General features: G+C 46.3%; 1 protein-coding gene across 1 annotated transcript in view; it reads right to left on the bottom strand.

The window, feature by feature from the left end:
- The window catches only part of LOC144772350 (immunoglobulin superfamily member 3-like), a 76969-nt gene that overhangs the window by 9562 nt on the left and 39524 nt on the right, over positions 1-27883 (bottom strand). Inside the window, exons 4-7 of the mRNA XM_078656607.1 lie at positions 20570-20959; positions 17056-17448; positions 13283-13675; positions 1081-1491 (exon numbers count right to left, since the gene is read on the bottom strand). Coding sequence (XP_078512733.1) covers positions 1081-1491; positions 13283-13675; positions 17056-17448; positions 20570-20959 — 1587 coding nt within the window. The remainder of the gene's footprint in view (positions 1-1080; positions 1492-13282; positions 13676-17055; positions 17449-20569; positions 20960-27883) is intronic.

The raw sequence follows: 27883 nt of genomic DNA on the forward strand, positions 1-27883 counted from the left end.
ATCTCCTGCAGTTTCGAAAAGCCATCAAAACGTTCTTGTTTTAGCCTCGCCCCTTAGCTGTTCCTTTCTTTCCTTTTGTGTTGGTAGTGTTATGTTTTACCTTGTCGGGCGCCGGGACGCTCCTTTGCTGGAGCAGCTGTGCGCACAATAAATAATATTAACATAACACCCATCAGATTAGTGTGATTAGAGGATGGGTTCTTTTTATTACCCTCTTACATTAATGTGATACAAGGGATGAATTATTATTATTACCCCTTTAAATTAGTCTAAATCAAGAGATGGATTATTATTATTACTCCATCAGATTATTGTGATAAAATGGATGATTCATATTACCCTATTTACATTAGAGTAATACAAGAGATGGATTATTAATATTACTCCATCAGATTAGTGTCATAAGAGGGATGGATTTGTGTTATTACCCCCTCAGATTAGTGTCGTAGTAGGGATGTTTATTTATTATTACCCCCTCAAATGAGTCTAATACAAGGGATGGATTATTATTATTACCCCCTTAGATTAGTGCTATAAAAGGGATGCATTACTTTTATTACCTCATTAGATTAGTGTGATAAGAGGGATGGAATCTTATTATTAAGACCTCAGATTAGTGACGCAATAGGGATGTATATTTATTATCACCCCCTCAGATTAGTGTGGTAAAAGGGATGTATATTTATTATTACCACTCAGACTAGTGTGCTACAATAAATAGATTCATATTCATTCATCGGGGTTAGCTTTAAACAAGGGCGATGGGTTCCTATTAAGCCCTCAGACTAGAGTTTGAAGAGTAGGAGATGACCATTGTAATAAGAGGGTGTAGAGCTGTAACTGCGTCAGGTTAGGATAGTAATGATCACAGATTACCAATTATCTCCTCAGATTGTTGTAATATTTTTTAATGCTTAATAACCACGCAGATTATGGTGGTAGAGGTCAGAATGCCTATTTGCCCCCAGAATTCTCCAACAGCTGAATATTAACCCTTCAGATTAGTGTGTATGTGGGGAGCACCTTTGCTTGATAAGTTTCAGAGCTGGAAAAGACCCCAACTCATTTCAATGGCTTTACCTGAGCGTTGAAACTCCACAGTGGTTTTCCCTGATTCACGCCTTCCTAAGAAGGTCCAACCATCATTGGCCGGCCACGCCCATTCCTCCACGGCACAGTAGTATGCCCCCTGGTCACTGTGGTCCAACCTCAGGACATGCAGCTTGTACATGGTCTTGGAGACTCGTTCTGTGTGATATTTCGTCTTCACATCCAGCAACTCAACCTCCGGGCTGTATTGCACCACCCCGTCCAAGTCGGTACCCAGGAGTCTGCTGGGCTGTACGTTGCCTGATGGTGGGATAAGGAACCACGTCACATTGTATCGAGAGCCATCCTGCAGTTGTGTGAGCCGGCAGTCAACCTCAAATGTGTCCGTGGCGGGACCTATTTCGACGTGCCTGTTGGTGGTGTCGACGATCAACGTGCTTTCTGGTGGTGGAGAAATAGAGAAATTCAGTTACTTTAGGCTAGAGGTTACATATTCAATGTTGTATGAGCTCCAGTAATGACTGGTTCCTACAGTGGCCATGAGACGCACTGAAATAACTATGTGCTGTGGTAGAATTTGTTTTCAAAATTACATTTGGACGTTTACAAATGCACAATTTTGAGCACCCAGACAATAACAACATTACAGCAAGCAGATTGGAACTGAAGGGTGCATCTGAGCCAAGATTCATGAACTACTGGGAATTCCTCTGGGTAACATTCCATTCCATCATTTTACCTTATTTCTGCTCTTATACATGCTCTTATACATGAGAGAGATGCTCACTGTCCCATGTAAACCAGACATTAAATTGTCCCATGTAAACCAGACATTAAAATTGCATCCTGATCTGAGTGAAAGACACCCACTAGTCCCCCGTAAACCAGACATTAATGTGCCCCATGATCTGAGTGAAAGATGCCCACCAGTTCCTCTGAAAGAGACATTAATCAGAACCTGGTCTCCTCTACGAACCAGGTATCACTATCTTCTCTGGTCTCAGTGAGAGCTGCCCATCAGCCTTCTCTGGACATTTCTATGCGCCCTATTCTCAGTGAGAGAAATCCACCATTAATGAAACAGACATTCCTGCGCCACCCTGCTTCCTGGTGAAAGCATTGGTGGATTCCTCTATTAACTCCTGATTTTCGTGACAGTAAAACACCAGTGCTCCAAAAAAGAGACATTTCTCCCCACCCCCAATCTCAGTGAGAGCTGCTTGTCAGTCTTCTATGAACCAGACATCACTGAGCAACCTGATCTGAGCGGGCGATGCAACCAGTCCCCTGTAAACCAGACACTAATGTGCACACTGGTCTGAGAGAGACGCCCACCAGTTCCCTGTGAACCAGACATTATTGTGTGCCCTGATCTGAGTGAGAGATGCTCACCGTCCCTTGTAAACCAGATATGAGTGTGACCCTGATCTGAGTGAGAGATGCTCACCGTCCCTTGTAAACCAGATATTAGTGTGCCCTGATCTGAGTGAGAGATGCTCACCGTCCCTTGTAAACCAGATATGAGTGTGACCCTGATCTGAGTGAGAGATGCTCACCGTCCCTTGTAAACCAGATATGAGTGTGACCCTGATCTGAGTGAGAGATGCTCACCGTCCCTTGTAAACCAGATATGAGTGTGACCCTGATCTGAGTGAGAGATGCTCACCGTCCCTTGTAAACCAGATATTAATGTGACCCTGATCTGAGTGAGAGATGCTCACCGTCCCTTGTAAACCAGATATGAGTGTGACCCTGATCTGAGTGAGAGATGCTCACTGTCCCTTGTAAACCAGATATTAGTGTGCCCTGATCTGAGTGAGAGATGCTCACCGTCCCTTGTAAACCAGATATGAGTGTGACCCTGATCTGAGTGAGAGATGCTCACCGTCCCTTGTAAACCAGATATGAGTGTGACCCTGATCTGAGTGAGAGATGCTCACCGTCCCTTGTAAACCAGATATGAGTGTGACCCTGATCTGAGTGAGAGATGCTCACCGTCCCTTGTAAACCAGATATTAGTGTGACCCTGATCTGAGTGAGAGATGCTCACCGTCCCTTGTAAACCAGATATGAGTGTGACCCTGATCTGAGTGAGAGATGCTCACCGTCCCTTGTAAACCAGATATTAGTGTGCCCTGATCTGAGTGAGAGATGCTCACCGTCCCTTGTAAACCAGATATGAGTGTGACCCTGATCTGAGTGAGAGATGCTCACCGTCCCTTGTAAACCAGATATGAGTGTGACCCTGATCTGAGTGAGAGATGCTCACCGTCCCTTGTAAACCAGATATTAGTGTGACCCTGATCTGAGTGAGAGATGCTCACCGTCCCTTGTAAACCAGACATTAATGAGCACCCTGATCTGAGTGAGAGATGCTCACCGTCCCTTGTAAACCAGATATTAGTGTGACCCTGATCTGAGTGAGAGATGCTCACCGTCCCTTGTAAACCAGACATTAATGAGCACCCTGATCTGAGTGAGAGATGCTCACCGTCCCTTGTAAACCAGATATTAATGTGCACCCTGATCTGAGTGAGAGATGCTCACCGTCCCTTGTAAACCAGACATTAATGAGCACCCCGATCTGAGTGAGAGATGCTCACCGTCCCTTGTAAACCAGATATTAATGTGCACCCTGATCTGAGTGAGAGATGCTCACCGTCCCTTGTAAACCAGATATTAGTGTGACCCTGATCTGAGTGAGAGGTGCTCACCGTCCCTTGTAAACCAGACATTAATGTGACCCTGATCTGAGTGAGAGATGCTCACCGTCCCTTGTAAACCAGACATTAATGTGACCCTGATCTGAGTGAGAGATGCTCACCGTCCCTTGTAAACCAGATATTAGTGTGACCCTGATCTGAGTGAGAGATGCTCACCGTCCCATGTAAACCAGATATTAATGTGACCCTGACCTGAGTGAGAGATGCTCACCGTCCCATGTAAACCAGAGATTAATGTGCACCCTGATCTGAGTGAGAGATGCTCACCGTCCCATGTAAACCATACATTAATGTGACCCTGATCTGAGTGAGAGATGCTCACCGTCCCTTGTAAACCAGACATTAATGTGACCCTGATCTGAGTGAGAGATGCTCACCGTCCCTTGTAAACCAGACATTAATGTGACCCTGATCTGAGTGAGGGATGCTCACCGTCCCATGTAAACCAGATAATAGTGTGACCCTGATCTGAGTGAGGGATGCTCACCGTCCCTTGTAAACCAGATAATAGTGTGACCCTGATCTGAGTGAGGGATGCTCACCGTCCCATGTAAACCAGATATTAGTGTGACCCTGATCTGAGTGAGAGATGCTCACCGTCCCTCATAAACCAGATATTAGTGTGACCCTGATCTGAGTGAGAGATGCTCACCGTCCCATGTAAACCAGATAATAGTGTGACCCTGATCTGAGTGAGGGATGCTCACCGTCCCATGTAAACCAGATATTAGTGTGACCCTGATCTGAGTGAGAGATGCTCACCGTCCCTTGTAAACCAGATAATAGTGTGACCCTGATCTGAGTGAGGGATGCTCACCGTCCCATGTAAACCAGATATTAGTGTGACCCTGATCTGAGTGAGAGATGCTCACCATCCCTCATAAACCAGATATTAGTGTGACCCTGATCTGAGTGAGAGATGCTCACCGTCCCATGTAAACCAGACATTAATGTGCACCCTGATCTGAGTGAGAGATGCTCACCGTCCCTTGTAAACCAGATATTAGTGTGACCCTGATCTGAGTGAGAGATGCTCACCGTCCCTTGTAAACCAGATATTAGTGTGACCCTGATCTGAGTGAGGGATGCTCACCGTCCCTTGTAAACCAGACATTAATGTGCACCCTGATCTGAGTGAGAGATGCTCACCGTCCCTTGTAAACCAGATATTAGTGTGACCCTGATCTGAGTGAGAGATGCTCACCGTCCCATGTAAACCAGACATTAATGTGCACTGATCTGAGTAAGAGATGCTCACCGTCCCATGTAAACCAGATATTAGTGTGACCCTGATCTGAGTGAGAGATGCTCACCGTCCCTTGTAAACCAGATATTAATGTGCACCCTGATCTGAGTGAGAGATGCTCACCGTCCCATGTAAACCAGACATTAATGTGACCCTGATCTGAGTGAGAGATGCTCACCGTCCCTTGTAAACCGGACACTAATGTGCACCGTGATCTGAGTGAGAGATGCTCACCGTCCCATGTAAACCAGACATTAATGTGCACACTGATCTGAGTGAGAGATGCTCACCGTCCCTTGTAAACCAGATATTAATGTGCACCCTGATCTGAGTGAGAGATGCTCACCGTCCCTTGTAAACCAGATGTTAGTGTGACCCTGATCTGAGTGAGAGATGCTCACCGTCCCTTGTAAACCAGACATTAATGTGACCCAGATCTGAGTGAGAGATGCTCACCGTCCCATGTAAACCAGACATTAATGTGCACTGATCTGAGTGAGAGATGCTCACCGTCCCTTGTAAACCAGACATTAATGCGCACTGATCTGAGTGAGAGATGCTCACCGTCCCTTGTAAACCAGACATTAATGTGCACCCTGCTCTGAGTGAGAGATGTTCACCGACCCTTGTACACTAGACATTAATGTGACCCCGATCTGAGTGAGAGATGCTCACCGTCCCACGTAAACCAGACATTAATGTGCACTGATCTGAGTGAGAGATGCTCACCGTCCCTTGTAAACCAGACATTAATGTGCACCATTGATCTGAGTGAGAGATGCTCACTGTCCCCTGTGAACCAGTTATTATTGTGTGACCCTGATCTGAGTGAGAGATGCTCACCGTCCCTTGTAAACTAGACATTATTGTGACCCTGATCTGAGTGAGAGATGCTCACCGTCCCTTGTAAACCAGTCATTAATGTGCACTCTGATCTGAGTGAGAGATGCTCAACGTCCCTTGTAAACCAGATATTAGTGTGACCCTGATCTGAGTGAGAGATGCTCACCGTCCCTTGTAAACCAGATATTAGTGTGACCCTGATCTGAGTGAGAGATGCTCACCGTCCCTTGTAAACCAGATATTAGTGTGACCCTGATCTGAGTGAGGGATGCTCACCGTCCCTTGTAAACCAGATATTAGTGTGACCCTGGTCTGAGTGAGAGATGCTCACCGTCCCTTGTAAACCAGATATTAGTGTGACCCTGATCTGAGTGAGAGATGCTCACCGTCCCTTGTAAACCAGATATTAGTGTGACCCTGATCTGAGTGAGAGATGCTCACCGTCCCATGTAAACCAGATATTAGTGTGACCCTGATCTGAGTGAGAGATGCTCACCGTCCCTTGTAAACCAGATATTAGTGTGACCCTGATCTGAGTGAGAGATGCTCACCGTCCCTTGTAAACCAGATATTAGTGTGACCCTGATCTGAGTGAGAGATGCTCACCGTCCCTTGTAAACCAGATATTAGTGTGACCTTGATCTGAGTGAGAGATGCTCACCGTCCCTTGTAAACTAGACATTAATGTGACCCTGATCTGAGTGAGAGATGCCCACCGTCCCCTGTGAACCAAACATTTATTGTGTGACCCTGATCTGAGTGAGAGATGCTCACCTTCCCTTGTAAACTAGACATTAATGTGACCCTGATCTGAGTGAGAGATGCTCACCGTCCCTTGTAAACCAGTCATTAATGTGCACACTGATCTGAGTGAGAGATGCCCACCGTCCCATGTAAACCAGATATTAGTGTGCCCTGATCTGAGTGAGAGATGCTCACCGTCCCTTGTAAACCAGATATTAATGTGCACCCTGATCTGAGTGAGAGATGCTCACCGTCCCTTGTAAACCAGATATTAGTGTGACCCTGATCTGAGTGAGAGATGCCCACCGCCCCTTGTAAACCAGATATTAGTGTGACGCTCACCGTCCCTTGTAAACCAGATTAATGTGCACCCTGGTCTGAGTGAGAGATGATCACCGTCCCTTGTAAACCAGACATTAATGTGACCCTGATCTGAGTGAGAGATGCTCACCGTCCCTTGTAAACCAGATATTAGTGTGACCCTGATCTGAGTGAGAGATGCTCACCGTCCCTTGTAAACCAGATATTAGTGTGACCCTGATCTGAGTGAGAGATGCTCACCGTCCCTTGTAAACCAGACATTAGTGTGACCCTGATCTGAGTGAGAGATGCTCACCGTCCCTTGTAAACCAGATATTAATGTGCACCCTGATCTGAGTGAGAGATGCTCACCGTCCCTTGTAAACCAGATATTAGTGTGACCCTGATCTGAGTGAGAGATGCTCACCGTCCCTTGTAAACCAGATATTAGTGTGACCTTGATCTGAGTGAGAGATGCTCACCGTCCCTTGTAAACTAGACATTAATGTGACCCTGATCTGAGTGAGAGATGCTCACCGTCCCCTGTGAACCAGAAATTATTGTGTGACCCTGATCTGAGTGAGAGATGCTCACCGTCCCTTTTAAACCAGACTTTAATGTGCACCCTTATCTGAGTGAGAGATGCTCACCGTCCCTTGTAAACCAGATATTAGTGTGACCATGATCTGAGTGAGAGATGCTCACCATCCCATGTAAACCAGATATTAATGTGCACCCTGATCTGAGTGAGAGATGCTCACCGTCCCTTGTAAACCAGATATTAGTGTGACCCTGATCTGAGTGAGGGATGCTCACCGTCCCTTGTAAACCAGATATTAATGTGCACCCTGGTCTGAGTGAGAGATGCTCACCGTCCCTTGTAAACCAGATATTAGTGTGACCCTGATCTGAGTGAGAGATGTTCACCGTCCCTTGTAAACCAGATATTAATGTGCACCCTGATCTGAGTGAGAGATGCTCACCATACCTTGTAAACCAGATATTAGTGTGACCCTGATCTGAGTGAGAGATGCTCACCGTCCCTTGTAAACCAGATATTAATGTGCACCCTGATCTGAGTGAGAGATGCTCACCCTCCCTTGTAAACCAGATATTAGTGTGACCCTGATCTGAGTGAGAGATGCTCACCGTCCCTTGTAAACCAGACTTAATGTGCACCCTTATCTGAGTGAGAGATGCTCACCGTCCCTTGTAAACCAGATATTAGTGTGACCCTGATCTGAGTGAGAGATGCTCACCATCCCATGTAAACCAGATATTAATGTGCACCCTGATCTGAGTGAGAGATGCTCACCGTCCCTTATAAACCAGATATTAGTGTGACCCTGATCTGAGTGAGGGATGCTCACCGTCCCTTCTAAACCAGACATTAATGTGCACCCTGATCTGAGTGAGAGATGCTCACCGTCCCTTGTAAACCAGACATTAGTGTGACCCTGATCTGAGTGAGAGATGCTCACCATACCTAGTAAACCAGATATTAGTGTGACCCTGATCTGAGTGAGAGATGCTCACCGTCCCTTGTAAACCAGACACTAATGTGCACCCTGATCTGAGTGAGAGATGCTCACCGTCCCTTGTAAACCAGATATTAGTGTGACCCTGATCTGAGTGAGAGATGCTCACCGTCCCTTGTAAACCAGATATTAGTGTGACCCTGATCTGAGTGAGAGATGCTCACCGTCCCATGTAAACCAGATATTAGTGTGACCCTGATCTGAGTGAGAGATGCTCACCGTCCCATGTAAACCAGATATTAGTGTGACCCTGATCTGAGTGAGAGATGCTCACCGTCCCTTGTAAACCAGATATTAGTGTGACCCTGATCTGAGTGAGAGATGCTCACCGTCCCAAGTAAACCAGATATTAATGTGACCCTGATCTGAGTGAGAGATACCTACTAGTCCCCCGTGGACCAGACATTAATGTGACCCTGATCTGAGTGAGAGATGCTCACCGTCCCTTGTAAACCAGAGATGAGTGTGACCCTGATCTGAGTGAGAGATACCTACTAGTCCCCCGTGGACCAGACATTAATGTGACCCTGGTCTGAGTGAGAGATGCTCACCATACCTTGTAAACCAGATATTAGTGTGACCCTGATCTGAGTGAGAGATGCTCACCGTCCCTTGTAAACCAGATATTAGTGTGACCCTGATCTGAGTGAGAGATGCTCACCGTCCCTTGTAAACCAGATATTAGTGTGACCCTGATCTGAGTGAGAGATGCTCTTCGTCCCTTGTAAACCAGATATTAGTGTGACCCTGATCTGAGTGAGAGATGCTCACCGTCCCATGTAAACCAGATATTAATGTGACCCTGATCTGAGTGAGAGATGGTCACCGTCCCTTGTAAACCATATATTAGTGTGACCCTGATCTGAGTGAGAGATGCTCACCGTCCCTTGTAAACCAGACATTAGTGTGACCCTGATCTGAGTGAGAGATGCTCACCGTCCCTTGTAAACCAGACATTAGTGTGACCCTGATCTGAGTGAGAGATGCTCACCGTCCCTTGTAAACCAGATATTAATGTGACCCTGATCTGAGTGAGAGATGCTCACCGTCCCTTGTAAACCAGATATTAGTGTGACCCTGATCTGAGTGAGAGATGCTCACCGTCCCTTGTAAACCAGATATGAGTGTGACCCTGATCTGAGTGAGAGATACCTACTAGTCCCCTGTGGACCAGACATTAATGTGACCCTGATCTGAGTGAGAGATGCTCACCGTCCCTTGTAAACCAGATATTAGTGTGACCCTGATCTGATTGAGAGATGCTCACCGTCCCTTGTAAACCAGATATGAGTGTGACCCTGATCTGAGTGAGAGATACCTACTAGTCCCCCGTGGACCAGACATTAATGTGACCCTGATCTGAGTGAGAGATGCTCACCGTCCCTTGTAAACCAGATATTAGTGTGACCCTGATCTGAGTGAGAGATGCTCACCGTCCCTTGTAAACCAGACATTAATGTGACCCTGATCTGAGTGAGAGATGCTCACTGTCCCTTGTAAACCAGAGATGAGTGTGACCCTGATCTGAGTGAGAGATACCTACAAGTCCCCCGTGGACCAGACATTAATGTGACCCTGGTCTGAGTGAGAGATGCTCACCATACCTTGTAAACCAGATATTAGTGTGACCCTGATCTGAGTGAGAGATGCTCACCGTCCCTTGTAAACCAGATATTAGTGTGACCCTGATCTGAGTGAGAGATGCTCACCGTCCCTTGTAAACCAGATATTAGTGTGACCCTGATCTGAGTGAGAGATGCTCACCGTCCCTTGTAAACCAGACTTTAATGTGCACCCTTATCTGAGTGAGAGATGCTCACCGTCCCTTGTAAACCAGATATTAGTGTGACCCTGATCTGAGTGAGAGATGCTCACCATCCCATGTAAACCAGATATTAATGTGCACCCTGATCTGAGTGAGAGATACCTACTAGTCCCCCGTGGACCAGACATTAATGTGACCCTGGTCTGAGTAAGAGATGCTCACCATACCTTGTAAACCAGATATTAGTGTGACCCTGATCTGAGTGAGAGATGCTCACCGTCCCTTGTAAACCAGATATTAGTGTGACCCTGATCTGAGTGAGAGATGCTCACCGTCCCTTGTAAACCAGATATTAGTGTGACCCTGATCTGAGTGAGAGATGCTCACCGTCCCTTGTAAACCAGACTTTAATGTGCACCCTTATCTGAGTGAGAGATGCTCACCGTCCCTTGTAAACCAGATATTAGTGTGACCCTGATCTGAGTGAGAGATGCTCACCATCCCATGTAAACCAGATATTAATGTGCACCCTGATCTGAGTGAGAGATGCTCACCGTCCCTTATAAACCAGATATTAGTGTGACCCTGATCTGAGTGAGGGATGCTCACCGTCCCTTGTAAACCAGACATTAATGTGCACCCTGATCTGAGTGAGAGATGCTCACCGTCCCTTGTAAACCAGATATTAGTGTGACCCTGATCTGAGTGAGAGATGCTCACCGTCCCTTGTAAACCAGACATTAGTGTGACCCTGATCTGAGTGAGAGATGCTCACCATACCTTGTAAACCAGATATTAGTGTGACCCTGATCTGAGTGAGAGATGCTCACCGTCCCTTGTAAACCAGATATTAATGTGCACCCTGATCTGAGTGAGAGATGCTCACCGTCCCTTGTAAACCAGATATTAGTGTGACCCTGATCTGAGTGAGAGATGCTCACCGTCCCTTGTAAACCAGATATTAGTGTGACCCTGATCTGAGTGAGAGATGCTCACCGTCCCATGTAAACCAGATATTAGTGTGACCCTGATCTGAGTGAGAGATGCTCACCGTCACATGTAAACCAGATATTAGTGTGACCCTGATCTGAGTGAGAGATGCTCACCGTCCCTTGTAAACCAGATATTAGTGTGACCCTGATCTGAGTGAGAGATGCTCACCGTCCCATGTAAACCAGATATTAATGTGACCCTGATCTGAGTGAGAGATGCTCACCGTCCCTTGTAAACCAGATATTAATGTGCATCCTGATCTGAGTGAGAGATGCTCACCGTCCCTTGTAAACCAGATATTATTGTGCACCCTGATCTGAGTGAGAGATGCTCACCGTCCCTTGTAAACCATATATTAGTGTGACCCTGATCTGAGTGAGAGATGCTCACCGTCCCTTGTAAACCAGATATTAGTGTGACCCTGATCTGAGTGAGAGATGCTCACCGTCCCTTGTAAACCAGATATGAGTATGACCCTGATCTGAGTGAGAGATGCTCACCGTCCCTTGTAAACCAGATATTAATGTGCACCCTGATCTGAGTGAGAGATGCTCACTGTCCCTTGTAAACCAGATATTAGTGTGACCCTGATCTGAGTGGGAGATGCTCACCGTCCCTTGTAATTCAGATATTAATGTGCACTGATCTGAGTGAGAGATGCTCACCGTCCCTTGTAAACCAGACATTAGCGTGACCCTGGTCTGAGTGAGAGATGCTCACCGTCCCTTGTAAACCAGATATGAGTGTGACCCTGATCTGAGTGAGATATGCTCACCGTCCCTTGTAAACCAGACATTAGCGTGACCCTGGTCTGAGTGAGAGATGCTCACCGTCCCTTGTAAACCAGATATTAGTGTGACCCTGATCTGAGTGAGAGATGCTCACCGTCCCATGTAAACCAGATATTAATGTGACCCTGATCTGAGTGAGAGATGCTCACCGTCCCTTGTAAACCAGATATTAATGTGCACCCTGGTCTGAGTGAGAGATGCTCACCGTCCCTTGTAAACCAGATATTATTGTGCACCCTGATCTGAGTGAGAGATGCTCACCGTCCCTTGTAAACCAGACATTATCGTGACCCTGGTCTGAGTGAGAGATGCTCACCGTCCCTTGTAAACCAGATATTAGTGTGACCCTGATCTGAGTGAGAGATGCTCACCGTCCCATGTAAACCAGATATTAATGTGACCCTGATCTGAGTGAGAGATGCTCACCGTCCCTTGTAAACCAGATATTAGTGTGACGCTGATCTGAGTGAGAGATGCTCACCGTCCCTTGTAAACCAGATATTAGTGTGACCCTGATCTGAGTGAGAGATGCTCACCGTCCCTTTTAAACCAGATATTAGTGTGACCCTGATCTGAGTGAGAGATGCTCACCGTCCCTTGTAAACCAGATATTAGTGTGACCCTGATCTGAGTGAGAGATGCTCACCGTCCCTTGTAAACCAGATATTAGTGTGACCCTGATCTGAGTGAGAGATGCTCACCGTCCCTTGTAAACCAGATATGAGTGTGACCCTGATCTGAGTGAGAGATGCTCACCGTCCCTTGTAAACCAGATATTAATGTGACCCTGATCTGAGTGAGAGATGCTCACCGTCCCTTGTAAACCAGACATTAATGTGACCCTGGTCTGAGTGAGAGATGCTCACCGTCCCTTGTAAACCAGATATTAATGTGCACCCTGATCTGAGTGAGAGATGCTCACCGTCCCTTGTAAACCAGATATTAATGTGCACCCTGATCTGAGTGAGAGATGCTCACCGTCCCTTGTAAACCAGACATTAATGTGCACCCTGATCTGAGTGAGAGATGCTCACCGTCCCACGTAAACCAGACATTAGTGTGACCCTGATCTGAGTGGGAGATGCTCACCGTCCCATGTATACCAGACATTAGTGTAACCCTGACCTGAGTGAGAGATGCTCACCGTCCCATGTATACCAGACATTAATGTGACCCTGATCTGAGCGAGAGATGCCCAAAAGTCCTTTATGAAAGACAAATTCCCCGATCCCGGTGCCACCAGGTCCCAGTCCACTTTATAACCGAAACCCTTGGGTCTGGTTCCTTACTCTTTAGGGTCACTTCTATGGTCAGGCGGTTGGATCTGGTCATCGCTGCAGCGACCCACGTATTCTCCGGACTCCTCCTCATCGCCTCCACCTTGCACCTGTAGCTTGTGGCATCCTTCCAGCTCGCCCTCCGTAGGGTCAGCCGAGAGGAGGTGGCTGTCCCGGTGACCACACCCTTGTCCTGGAAGTACTGACTCATCCACTCAACGCCACCGCCGTGTAGGACCCGAACCAGGGGGCGGAAGGAGTCATCCGTGGCGCCAGGGGGCAGCACCTGCCAGGTGATGGACACGGGGGCCTCTACAGGCGCTGAGATCATACACATGAGGACAATGGTGTCCCCAAGCTGGACAGTGTGCGTGCGGCTCTGTAAGGTCACCCCCAGGCCAGTACCTGTAGAAATAGAAAACATACTTACACACTGCAAGCAATGAGGTCTGCAAGAAATATCTGACACATTGACTGCAAAAATATACAATACATGTACACAGCAACCTAAACCACAAAGAAAGAAACAGGGGCAGTACTAATCTACCCCTGCCCTAAAGCAATGGCAAGAACTCGCGCAGCCCCATCACCCTCCCGCGGTATGGAACCTCGCGCCTCCACCATGACCACTTAAAGGAACACTTGGATCCTTCCCACTCTGCTCTCAAACCCTGGCACCATCCAAACTGCCTCGCTTTAGCTTCATTTATACCTTGTTTTTAACCGCTTAACCACGGCGCGATTCCACCACGGTGCAGCGGTTTAAATGAGTGGGCAGGCCCATATCAGCAAATGGCGTGTGCAGCACTACCGAGGTAGTGCTCGCGACCACCGTTGGCCGACGCCCTCAGCAAAGGGGTTAATGAATTAATGTAAATAGAGCACAATTCATATATGAATGATTCTAGGAGATACTCCCTCTACCCACAGTGAGCGAATTCACCCTTGGTGAGGAGATGGGTGCTGAGGTCACACTGTACTCGTCAACGACAAAGAGAGACACCCAGAGTATGGATGTCCATTAATTACACAGAAGTGACATTATACTTCCTTTGACCAATGATGACATCACTGGGGAGACACCCAGAGCATGGATGTCCATTCATTACACAGAAGTGACATCATACTTCCTTTGAGCAATGATGACATCACTGGGGAGACACCCAGAGCATGGATGTCCATTCATGACACGGAAGTGACATCATACTGCCTTTGACCACCGATGACATCACTGGGGAGACACCCAGAGCATGGATGTCCATTCATTACACAGAAGTGACATCATACTTCCTTTGAGCAATGATGACATCACTGGGGAGACACCCAGAGCATGGATGTCCATTCATGACACGGAAGTGACATCATACTGCCTTTGACCACCGATGACATCACTGGGGAGACACCCAGAGCATGGATGTCCATTCATTACACGGAAGTGACATCAAACTCCCTTTGCCCACCAATGACATCACAGGGGAGACACCCAGAGCATGGATGTCCATTCATGACGCGGAAGTGACATCATACTCCCTTTGACCACCGATGACATCACTGGGGAGAAACCCAGAGCATGGATGTCCATTCATTACACGGAAGTGACATCAAACTCCCTTTGACCACCAATGACATCACAGGGGAGACACCCAGAGCATGGATGTCCATTCATGATGTGGCAGTGACATCATACTCCCTTTGACCATCGATGACATCACAGGGGTGACCACTTGTCACACCCAGTCCCTTAATAGCCTCCTATTTCAGCACAGAGGTTAAGGTAAGACAGTAAGTGAAAGGTGCAGATAGTGAAACCGGTTTTTAGAGCCCTCTGGACTTTTTGTTGGTCTTTCTGCTCCTGTGGTCCCTGGACCCAGAGATAGCAAGGGCTGGCTGTGCGTGGGGTACCAAAGGCTGAACTAGGGGCAGCAACTGCCCCCTTCCAGCCTCTGAGGATATCTAACCCTAACATAACAGGTGTATTGGTAAAGCGCACGTTCACCCGAAGGTATCTTGGCGCTGAATAACAGATGTTCATTGTTACCCAACTCAATGACACTCATTTTATCAACCTCAGTTGGATGAAAGGCTGAGTGAACCCACCAGGGTTTGAACCTGTGACCATGAGGTTGAACACAGGCCCCTGCAATGGATGCATTAGTCCATTGAGCCACCAGACCCTCTGACCTTCAATGCACTCAAACCCCCTTGACACAGATGGGCTGTTTTGAGCTGTAATTCTTGACACTAGTAGGTTTAGCTCTCTTGGTCTGGGAGGAATAGTGCACTAAGCATTCTAGGCCCCCCAAGCCATCACTATTGCACAGTGTGTGTCACGCTTCATCCTTTACAGTTCACTCCACAGGTGACTTTACATGCTATTAACATTGGTCATAACAGAAACTTAAGGAGCAAACTCTTGGCCAACATTAGAGGGTCTCGTGATGGTGCGGACTCAGGCTTGCGGGAGTAGTGGGGCTGTATAGCCTCAGACACAGCAAAGGTCTTTGACAGAGCTTAGGGGAAGTTATTAAGTGACCTGGTCCTGAACCCCGTTTTACATTATTCAAAGACAATGGAGGCATCCATGTTGAGGATGGTCCTCTCTGCATTGGTCTTGCTTAGAAGCATGAGACAAGGAGTCCTCCAACACATCTGCTGTCCACCATGGTGTCAAAGTACATCCCCAGCCTAGACACCAGCCAGCAGGGAAGCAAAGAAAAGTATTCAGATCCCAAAGGGTGAGGGCCACCACTCGGGCCACCTCACCGCGTGTTGTGCCAACCCCTACACTCCTCACAAAACTACACAAGGTGAACCAGCTCAGGTGAGCAGCGTCCGAAGTAAGGGGTCAAATGAAAACAGTCCATAGTGACCTCTTTATATGTTCCCACAACTATTAACAAGGCTCTATGCCAGGGGTTCCCAACCTTCCCTATGCTCCCACCCCTAGGAAATGTTTGATTAATGTTCACACCCCCTACAAAAGTCTCTCTAGATTCCTATTATGCATACAGTGCATACTTTCCCTCTTTGTCGCACCCCCTGAAATGCTATCTTGCACCCACTGGGAGTGCGGGCACCCCAGGTTGGGAACCGCTGCTCTATGCTAGACTCTGGAATAAACAGCGGGAGAGGATCTTGAACTTATAACGAGAGACCTCCAGTAGGAGACATCTCGATAGCATGCAGTCAGAAGCATGATCCTTCTGCTGACTTGTCCCCAACCACGCCTGCTGCCGTGAGCTCACCACATACCTATATATAAGGCGCCCACCTCTGACGGAATTAAAAGAGCACACCGTTTGGCCTTTGATCAAGCTTTAGCGATGATCCCTGTGGACCATTAAATTATTTCCATAGGATTACTAATACGTTTTATTACGCCTTATTTGCCCGGTTCTGACACACCCAGAGGAGCACTTCTCTCTCAGCTGATTCCTACTCTATCTGTCATTTCTTCTCCCCATGTCTCTAGTCTGAATTTTTGATCTCTTTTTCTTCTTCTATCTGTATGCCCCCTGTTCTCCCATCTTTCCCATTCTCTGACCCTTTACTCTTCACTTCCTCAGTTTGTGAACTGATCATTATCATCAGTATTGCACTTCCATGCAAAGCTGACTATTGTAGATGTCACCTGTGACCCTCAGAGGAACCCCCTCCTCTTCCCATATTAGTGTCTCCATCTGCAAAGACCTATCTTTCTCGGTTCTTCAGATTCAGACAACATTGCAACCCAGTTGGCTTTACGGAAACAAAATGGCGCCATGTTGGCAACCATTCACACATACCTAGCCATGTGACATTGAGAGATGTTTCCTGGTGCTTCTCGTCCAGTGCGGTCCACTTGCCATCGGCTGCTTGTGACCACTCCTTGACCTGACACCCGTAGAGTCCGCTGTCGTTCATCAGTGCATGGTCCAGTTCCATCTCGAACGAGGTGGGCCCTGTCTTCTCCAGCCTGAGGGTCCCATGGGTCCAACGCCCCTGGTAGGAGGGTCCGACCCTCAGCGAGCCGTCCCGCTCCAGTCGTGCTATCTGCTTTGTGTGTTCCTGTTCTCGGATGTGATACCAAGTCACCGACACATGGTTGGTGGTCCCACTTGCGGTGCAGTGAAACGCAACGGATTGGCCTTCCATTGCAAGCGACTTGTTGCTTCTGATGGACACTTCCAAGTTGTTCTCTGTACCAAAAGTAAAATGGAAAGTTTATTGATAACATTCATGGTATTACGAGAAACCTCCTTAAGTAGAGAGTATTCCAAGGAGGTGGCTGATACCTGAAATAATCATATCCCTGTGGGTAATAGAGTCTTACAATGTAAGGCCTGGTTCACAAAGGTAAAGTTACACTTTTGCCTAAATTTACAAAGGTTTACAATTAACAAAGCAATTTTATGAGTAGTATCTTTTGGATAGCCTAACTTTTTATGTGTGAAGTCTTCGCTAGGAGTGTGGAGACTTCAGTCAGAAATATAGTACTCGTAACATTTCTTTGTGAATTGCAAAAAATCGTAAACTTACACAAAAGCATAAGTTAATCTTTGTGAATTAAGCACTCAAAATGAATCATTATCTGCAGCTAAGTTTTACTCTTTCAAGCCACCAAGCAAAATGTATTCTCTCTGCTCTTTGGTGATAACCATTTCTCGTTAGGAAATGTACCTATGGAGACTTCTTGATGACATTAGCTACGTATACTTGTGAGAAAGGCGTAACAGTTGAAACCCGTTACGTTAGAGCGGAATAAACTACCTGAACTTCAAATGGATAGTGTCTTGAGAGGGCACTTATTTTGCGGTGCGAAACGAAGTTGGTTATATATATATATATATATATGAATACTGCACTTTTGAATTAGCAGTCAGGTTAATGTATTATGTGTGTTATACTGCCTTTTCTTTGATTGTACTCCTTTACCTGAATATGGACCATTTATGTGGCATGTTTTTCTTGTATCTTGATTTTAGTCTCTGCTATACGACTGGTTTTATGCATTTTTCCATTTATTTATATTTGTATGGGTGGATGGTTTTTTGCATTCTAACTGGCGTTATTTGCACATACTTTTTACAAGTGTCTTCTGTTTGTCATCACCGCTAGGAAAGTGATATAGTGGGGATTGTTCTTTCACGTTGCTTGTCTGTCTACATTTCGAACTAAAGGGATTTCTTGGGATCTTTAACTTGGGGGGCTCGCCAGGTGACAAATTTGTTTATTCAGGGATGATCAGAACGATCACCTCCAGTGTGTCCTGTTCGAATAGCATATTCTATTCTAACAATATGTCTGAAACCATTCGCTGCCTTCTCTCTAGCAACATGCATGAGTATAACCATTTGCCCTTAGCCCAATTGTGGGTTTTTGGTAACTTTTTTTAGCACTGTGCACTTTATTCACTTTCTTGGGCCGTTAACCGTAGGTAGGGTTAGTTTGCTTAGCAAATGTGTATGATGAATACCCGTGACCAAAATACCACAGGGGAGTATTTTACTGTGCAGCGGTGTTCTATTGGACAAGTGTTCATCTATGTATATGCCCTGCAATTTATTATCACAATTCAGAGTATTTGTACCGCTATTTATATATTCATTATTATTTTTTAATAATATATTGTGTAGATTATTAATAATTGCGTCACAGATGCTGAGTATTTGTACCATTATCTATTCTATCATTGCTGCTATGTTTAAAATATGCTATGCTTTGCACATTACCAGTTCCCTATAGTGAACTACAAAATAGTATTTTCTCTATGTTCATTATTAGTTTGGGGTCGGCCCATCACATGACTGTTGGGTGGGTTTAAATACCTGATGTATTATGTGAGCAAGGTGACCGGGATTGCCGAAACGCGTCACGATTTGCACTGATGCAAGAATAAAAAGCACTTTATATTGCACCAGCAGCCAACGTCTGAAGTGTCCGTTACTCTCCTACTTGGTGCCCGTTACAAGCATTTGGAGTATTACCTGATATATATATATATATATATATATCAATTTCATTTAGAAATAATAATGTTCAAAGAATCATTTAAAAAAATCCCACCTCAAATGCATGTTTATTTTTATTTAGGATGTATTTATTAAAAAAAAACATGTTTAATTCATTTATACTATTTTTTTAACTGTTATGAGATTACTGCGGGCCAGCTGGAAGCACTACTTGCGTGCAGCTCTCATAATATAGCCTGACTGCGTGTATCTCCTAAGAGGGTCCTAGGGAGGGGCTCTTAGCGCTGTTTTATTTTTGGATTTTTATTAAAACTTTTAGCAATTTGATTATGACCATCTGGTAATGTGATTTTTTCAATGTAATGTAATGTTTTTCATAGATGTCTCATCATTATTCCTACTCCAGAACTGTCTGCGCCAGTGCAGATTCATGACCTCTGACACTTGAGTGCTGCCTACAGTGATATTAAATCGACACTACAGCTTGCAGTGCAGAATTCACTTGCTAAGTTTTAGGACATCTTTCCTCTCCACTTGAGAATGTTTTTCCATGTGGAAAAATCCAATGTTATGTTATATTAGGTTGTCTTGTAAAGCGCATGGCTACCCCAGCAATGGGGCGTCCCAGCGCTGTAGACCACAGGGGAACCCGTCCTGGCTTTCCCTGTGGGATGGTCCCTGCTGGGTATCTCCAAGGTGAAACCAGGCATCCCCGGCGAATGTGGGGGGCCGTTGTAGAGATGAGGCAAGCTAATGCCCAGAGTTGCCGAGTGTGATCCCTGGTTAGAGTTGGCACCGAGGTGAGAACTATAGAGTCCGCTGACCCTGGTCCACGACCCTGCCGCGTCGGGAATTGAACCCTGGTCCCGGGCCGTCCTCTGCTTCCGGGTCTGCCGCCTCTAACCAGTGAGCCACACCACTCCACTCCAATCACCTGCACTCCACGAAAATTCTACTTTCTCACTCAACATGTAACTGAAGCAACATGTTTTTGGAACTCAATTTTCCTCTCATTTGGGGAGGGGAAAAACACTTTAAATGTTTGTGAACTCCCACAATGGTTAGACTGTTCCAGGTGACCATCCTGTGAGCCTCCCAAAAAACCCTTTTTCCAATCCTTTTCTAAAGTTACAACAATGAAAAATCGACCACCTGGTGAACTGTCTGCCTTTGTAAGTGACATTTATAATCGTAAAATACTGTAAATCCTGATATTGTGATCTATTATATGGGAATTACAAGCCAAAATTGAACTTTTGTCCCTTGGATAGAATAGCAAGTGTAGTGAGCTGAGACAATGGTGTGCAACTTCTTGGTGGACTTTCAGAGATGTCTCAGACACACTCACCTGCTGGTGCTACCTGAACAGAGACTTCTGCAGACCTCTTGCTCTGAATGACCACCAGGGGTCCAGCAGAGCCTCTGTCCATCTCGGAGACCTCACAGCTGTAGACACCTCCATCGACTGGTGTCACGTGGAACAGCGACAGGTTGTACTCCTCCAAGCTTCTCCTGGCCACCTGCAGCTGCCCCAGGCTTGCTCTAGCGCCATACTCCTTCAGGAGAGTGGTTACACCATGAGGATCCATGGCAGCGACCTCCGCACCTTCGAGGAGCCAAGACAGGTGAAATAACCGGCCAGCAAGGTTTTGGGCTCGTATAGAGCAGGTGACATCGAGCGAGTCTCCCGTCACTAGGGGATTTTTGTTGGTTTTGATGCTCGTTGTGAAATTTCGACCTGGAAAGAAAGCACAAATTAGCAGAAAGATTATGAATTTTTGGGAAAAATTGGAAATGATTAATAATAGTGTGGGATCAATCTATATGATGTTGTTGGTGTCTCCAGAAGTTAAGAACCTACTTCCAGAAAGCTCTATTAAATACAAAGGCTATGGGAATTGTCCCACCTCCCTTAGAGCATACCCTCAAGAACCATAGACAATAGATATACTCTTTTGAACCAGACATACACAATACTGCTCTGTGTACAACAACTTATCTTCCAGATGTTACAACAGCAAGAATATGACTTGGCTGTATGTCAAAACCACGCAGGAATTTACCACGCCTGCCTTAACAACCCGGTTTGAACCACGAATGCATCTTTACAACGCTTCCTTTACCACGCAAGTTGTTGCAACGACTTTCCTTAGGCAAAGCTCTGGAGTTTCAATAATATAATTTACTATTCCATCTCCAGTGTGCGCAACAGTAGGGAAAGTGATGGGCATCAGTCCAACATCAGTCCAACAATGCGTTCCAACATCCAAACATTCAATTCCACTACTCAATGTGAGCACTCATGTTCTGTTGATGTTTTGACATAGCCATTGAGCCGCATTCCTCATGCTAGCTAGTGAGTGGACCAAATGGAAATTATTTTGGTATTTATGTTTTATACATGGGTAGGACCAAAATGAAATTTCTCTTGTTTAAGGTTGAGGGTTATCTATTTGCATATAGACAATAGTTTACATTTAAGTACATACAGAGATGCATAATGGGTAACTGTGTAATCTGGTCCAATATTACCATTGAGGGGTTCTGGTGATATTTTTGGCCTTGTAGTTTGGAAATGTCTCCAGACATCTGAGATGGCAATGACAAGACATGTATTGTGTATTTTCTATTTTACAAGCTGTTTTATTCAAAGCGCAGCCAACAATGGGCATTGACTGGAATTAAAATGTTGAGTTTTTTTTACCTGTCACAAACAAATTCTTGATAGAACAATAGGCAATGGGAGATCAGTGGATTTATGTGACCCTGTGACTGCAGAGTTTACAGCATAATCATGGATTTACTGAATTTGCCACGTAATTTCCAAAATGTCCAGTTTCACCAAAATTGTTGTTTTCAGCTCAAACAGAGGAAAATAATACCGCCAGACAAAGTGCCACATAATTTGCATTTTTTGTCGCATAATTTCGATAACGTTGGTCCCACAAGCTGCATAATCTTATTAGCCTGGACAATGTAAAACCTTTGCCACAGTGGCAACAAAATCTGTATTTCACAAGTAACCGTAAAATATTTTCCATATTTCACTGTTCCTTAAACAGCATTTTGTGCAATAAAAGCCCCAAAACATTTAATACATGCATTTTTCCCCGAAGATGTAATGACTTCTCAATAATCTCCATTGCACCCAGTGTGGAGCAGAGAGGTGAGGTGTGGCACAGCGGTCAGCGCGGCTGACTCCGGAGCGGGGGCTCTCGGGTCGATCCCAGGAGCCGGAGGCAGCTCGGTTCAGCATCATGTGATTCTGCGCAATAGCTCACTTAATCTTGACGGCCCCCAGCGCCTTGAAACCTTAAGGGGTGATATGTTCACACTTTACAAATAGGAATTATTTATTATTTATTTAGTAGAGATCATGGAAGGGATAGGTATATTTTTAAAGTGGTATTTTCTGTCATCTAAGGCAGGGTTCAAACAGTTGATAAATCTTTTTTCAGTTTTTGGCCCTGCAATACTTCTTTTAAATGGCTAAACTGCTGTGAGAGAAATTAGGCTATATTGGAAATTACAACTATCCAGCCAGGTCTCAATCTGTTAGCTCTAGACTAATTTATTAAAATACACACTCACACCTAAGCCAAACTTTCACTCAGTCACTGTTTCTTCCTCTCCAAATGAAAGAAGGTTAGACAAAGATGCACAGATGTAAGTGTGTGAGTGCTGCAACATAAATTCATCATGGGAAGTAGTGTTGGCTACCATTTTAGTGAAGGAGCTGAATCCATGTAAATATTACATTTATTCTTGTTATGGTGAGCATCAACACCACAAGACACTTCTGCAGGATTACTTTGAGATAGCCAGAAGGAGACCTGTGAGTAGCCCCATGCGTGTGTGAGTATGTCTGTGCATGCCCCTACCCTGCTGCACCGCTCTCAAAGGGCTCCTGTAGCGCCAGCCAGTGCACAACGCCTGCACCCTCAGCCAGTGCAGAGTTAACAGATGCCTGGTGCTCTCTCGCAGGAACATGGAAGGTATAACTAGCAGCATAGGGGAGTACGAGGAGCTTTTGTCCACTGAGGGGAGCATGCTTGAGGGCAGCATGATTGGAGTCCTCCCTTTGTTTGTGGTGCCACCAAGCCATACATTAACGATTAGCGCACATGCACTAACAGAAGATCCTGCAGGAATCCATCTTATTGCACCATTGAAGCTGACCTGTCCTCACAAGATTTATGCTTTACCCTCCATACACTCACTTTGGGGTTTGCCTGCTACAACCAAGCCAGGGAAGTGAATATATGAAACGCCAAACGCCTTCAGTAAGTGAAGGGTTTACCATTGATGTTCCACATGAAACACAGTTTAAAAATTGACTGGACCACCTTTTACAAACAGTAAACATGGGTGAAATATGCTGTAAAGTTTGCTTTATTCAATGTAGTCCCTGCCTCCTGCTTCCACACCCTCTAAATACTCAATGTAAACTTCATATGTCTACCAGTCAGCACATGCAGAATGGTCACCCAGCCCTCACCACCAGCAAGCTGGACTACGGCAATGCACGCTGTCGGAGTCACCATCTATCTGCTAGAAAGACTTCAGACCATAAAAACCCAGCAACCAGACTCACACTTCGGCTTTACCCCGTGTTCGCATCACGCTGCCCGACAAAGACCTCAACTGACTCCCATTCACTAGCCCACACGCAGCACACCCACCAGACACTTCCGCGCAGCCAGAATCCTGCTCACACACATCCCCCACCTACAAAGAACCAAAGTCGGCTGTCGTGTTTTCCCCTACCTCGTGCCCAAAGCCTGGAACGACCCACCCCCACACATTTGAGCTGCCGCCACAGTACTTGAGCTCCGCAGGAAACTGAAAACTTGGCTCTTCACCTGGACAAGTCCAAGTCGCAGCCAACAGAATGGCTGCTTTCTCAGCACCAGGATACTCTGCAGTGTGAGCTGCACAGTTCGTAAATTCCCGTAACATAACAAAGTTTGCCCTAGCGTTATTGTTGTGGTGTTGTTCACACATCGCTCACTCTGGTATCTCGTGTTTCTCACTCCGTCTCTGTTCTTTTCCATCTGAATCACACTCCCCTCATTTCTTTCTCACCGTTATGTCCATATTCGCACAAATGCTTAATTCTCCTTCGCTACTATCTCCACCATGTCTTTCTCTCTCTCACTCTTTCTCTCTCTAATCGCTTCTCTCAGTCCCTTCTCTCTTTCTGTCATCCACCCTACCACCGTCCCCTCCTCACTCCCTATCAAGAAGATTAACCTGGGCGAGAGATGTGTGATACATCCACGGAATATCAGCTGGTCCTGGTTTCTCAGTTCCCACAGAACCTCTGGGTTAACATTATAGGAATGAATGCTGAAAGAGCTCAACTCTGGCTGCGAACCATCGCACCTCGATCTGTGTCGACGCAGGGTCTCACCACTGCATGCAATCGACAAAGAAGGTGTCTTGTCTGGTTATTGCTCTAGGAGAATGCTGTATGGGGGAGGGGAGTGTTTGCCGATATTGGCACTTTGCAGGCTGCCCGGGGTCCACGAAGGAGACCCGCTAAAAGGGCGGCCTATTTAGTGCCACAAGAGGCACAGGAGGCAGCCTCCCAGTGTTTGGGACCCTCAGGAGTCCCGGTGTGCTGCGTCACTTCTGGGGAGAGGGGGGTGTGGAGGGGGGGGGGCAATCGACCTCAGTTGCATACTTGGAAGAGCTCAGCTCTGTCTGTCCAGGGTCACAGTGCTATGTATGAAGGAACTCAGCTCCACCTCAATGAAAGAAATTACCAATGTGTGCACAGTCTCTGCTCTGTCTGTGCATGGGTTCAGGACTATGTATGCAGGGACTTGGCTGCATTTGTACCGGAGCTCAGCTCTAGCTGCATAGGAGTGAGTTCAGCTCTACAAGACGATAAGGTACATTTGAAGCAGAGCTCCACTCTCTCTGTATGTCAAGAACCTACTTTTCTTTGTGGAATGTATGTCTTCTAAGTGTTCAGCCTATCTCCTGAAGAAGAACCAAGGGGCATATTATCAAGGCGGGCTATAAGAGATTATCGCCGATTTAGCTGCCTTTTTCGGCCGCTAAGCGGCGATAATTTTATCGCCCTATTAGCAAGCTGTCGCTAACAGCAGTTAGCGACAGCTTGTAGGCGATAGCGAGCGGTTTGGGGCCCGCTTTGCATATCAGCGATGTTTATCACTAATAACATACAAAGTGGGCGTACCCAACCTGTTAGCGACTGAAAGCAGTCGCTAACACAGCTATCGCCTATTATCAACGCAGGCGTAGCGATGGAAATATTTGCGATAAGCGCAAATATCTCCAAAACCTAACGCCTGCTCAGACCAGTTCTTAGCCATTATATCCAATGGATATTCTGGCTAAGCCCCCATTGGCGAAAATGCGTGAAGATCGCTAGATTACCAGCGATATTCACGCATTTCGCCGCTAACGCCGGATATTTTATCGCTTTGGAGATAAGTGTTGCTAATAGCACGTTATCTCTGCGATAAAAGCCGGCGATGCTTTGTCGCTAAACCTATTTAGCGATAAATATCGCTAGTTGTTGATAATATGCCCCCAACTTCCTTTCCTCAATAAAATAGGTACCGAAATGAGCTTCTTGATATCGAGCAGACATCACTGTTTTGAATGGTGATTTTTTTTTTATTGTGTTTGCGCCCCAAGAATTTGGACACCTGCCGCTGATGTCTATTTACCCTGTCTACTTATTCCTTCTCAATAGAAAACCCTTTTCTCTGCCGGAGTGTGATTTGTTGTGAACGTTTTCTTGATGTTTATTGCTTTTGTGTTATTTGATATGTCCTTTTGATCTACATTTGTAGTGAGGAAATTTAGAAAGAACAGGGAAGATCAGGCTGAGACAAAGAGACAATGTTAATTATGAAACGAGACAAAGGTGAAATGTCTGGGGTGGTGGGGGGGCAGGTTGAGAAGAATGAAAGGGGAGGAAGGCAGGGAACAGGAGAGAAAGCAGTGACATGTGGAGAGAGGAACAAGAGGAACATAGGGCAGGATGAACAGTGCTGAGGTCCAGGCGACTACCCATGGGTAATGCAATAGAATTTAAACTGCACTCTAGCACATGGGAAGGTAAGAGTGGGACTGAGCAGAAAAGCAAAGTTAAAGAAAAAAATTAAACTCTTGTCCTCAGTCAGGTACCTAAAAAAATCTGATTTTGTGTAATTGTAGGAAGGTGGCTACCTGACTATGGTTACCCCAGATTTTTTGCCTGTGTTTAGCTGGTTTTTTGACTTAGTTGACCTGGTTCCCTGCTAATCAGGGCCCCAGGCCATCTGCTCTCTCTGTAAAATGGATTCCATGTACCCTAGGTACATACCAAGTGGAAATGGACTCCTTGTCAGCCCCTGTAGAATGCACTATAGGTGCACAGGGCACAGGAGCCACTAAGGCCTACCAGGGGCTGCAGCATATCTTTTGCCACCCCTGGCTGGTTCTTAAATTGACACAACTGGCTGATCACTCAGCTGGGGTAAGGTGGTGTACACACCCCTTGCTTAGATATAGTATACCTATGTCTAAACCTATATCTGGACACATGTAAACCTGTGAGCCACTCCTATAGACAGGCCTCACCAATCCTGGAGGCTGGGTGCATGGTTTTTATGTGAGATGGAGCTCTAGCATGAGCTGAGCCTGTCTGCAGCCGTCGGGAACAAATCCCTAAGCTGTTTCAGGATAATGCCATACCATATACTATTAAGTGCCTTATAATCCTCGCGGTTATTTAGCAACTCTGGTTTGGCTTTATCAAAACATGTCGTGTAAGGTGTCATACGCTTTGGAATACCATCCCCTCGCCAGTTCTGGCGACGGGGATGGCATTCCACCCCTCTAGAGGGGTAAGACATGTTACTTCACTTTAATGCGGTTGATTTCTCCAAAGGCCTTAAGATCCACAAAATGGATGCCTCTGCCACAGACAAATGTCTGGACCCCTGGAGCTGACCGAAACCCAGTCAAGGGGGTCCTGGACAAAGGGTTTCCTGTCACAGGAGGGTGTCACCGCCCTCCAGACAGGAGATAGTGTATTGTAGCAGGGAGGTTTGAAAGAAACCAGACACTGCCTGGGGCGCACAAGGCTGCCCCTTGCATAATCCGGCCAAACCGGTTCTGGGGCACTCCAGCCCTCGTGCCAGGGCGGCCTGGATCAAAGGAAGGGGGTGTATCCACCCACTTCCTGGGTCCCACCCATAGGAGGGGACCTAGCAGGTAATCACGCCCACCAGATTCGAATAAGAGTGGGAGCAGTGCCAATGCACATCAGATTTCCTGGAAGAAACATTTGAAACGATATTCTGGACCCTTCGCCCTCCATCTCAACGTGGAAGCCCGAAGAATCTCCCTTGTGGTCAAGGAGTGACCACCCTGCAGCAGCAGGCACCATCCAGCCCTCGACGTCTACTTAGTTGCAGTTCCCGCCGGAACTCGAGCGACTGAGATCGACGAGATCAAGCCTGCCCAGCTTCTAACAGCCCGATCCACAGTCCCTGCAAAGCTGAGACCCGTGGAGGCGACCGGAAGCGTGGGGCACGCCATCTTGAAGTGACCACGAGACGCTGACCGTGCAGCCCACGAGTGACCCTCGAAGCTGTACACCGGGGTTTGAGAAGCCCCCACCCTGAGCTACTCCTGA

This window comes from Lissotriton helveticus, chromosome 8 (assembly GCF_964261635.1).
Source record: "Lissotriton helveticus chromosome 8, aLisHel1.1, whole genome shotgun sequence".
Taxonomy (NCBI): Eukaryota; Metazoa; Chordata; class Amphibia; order Caudata; family Salamandridae; genus Lissotriton; species Lissotriton helveticus.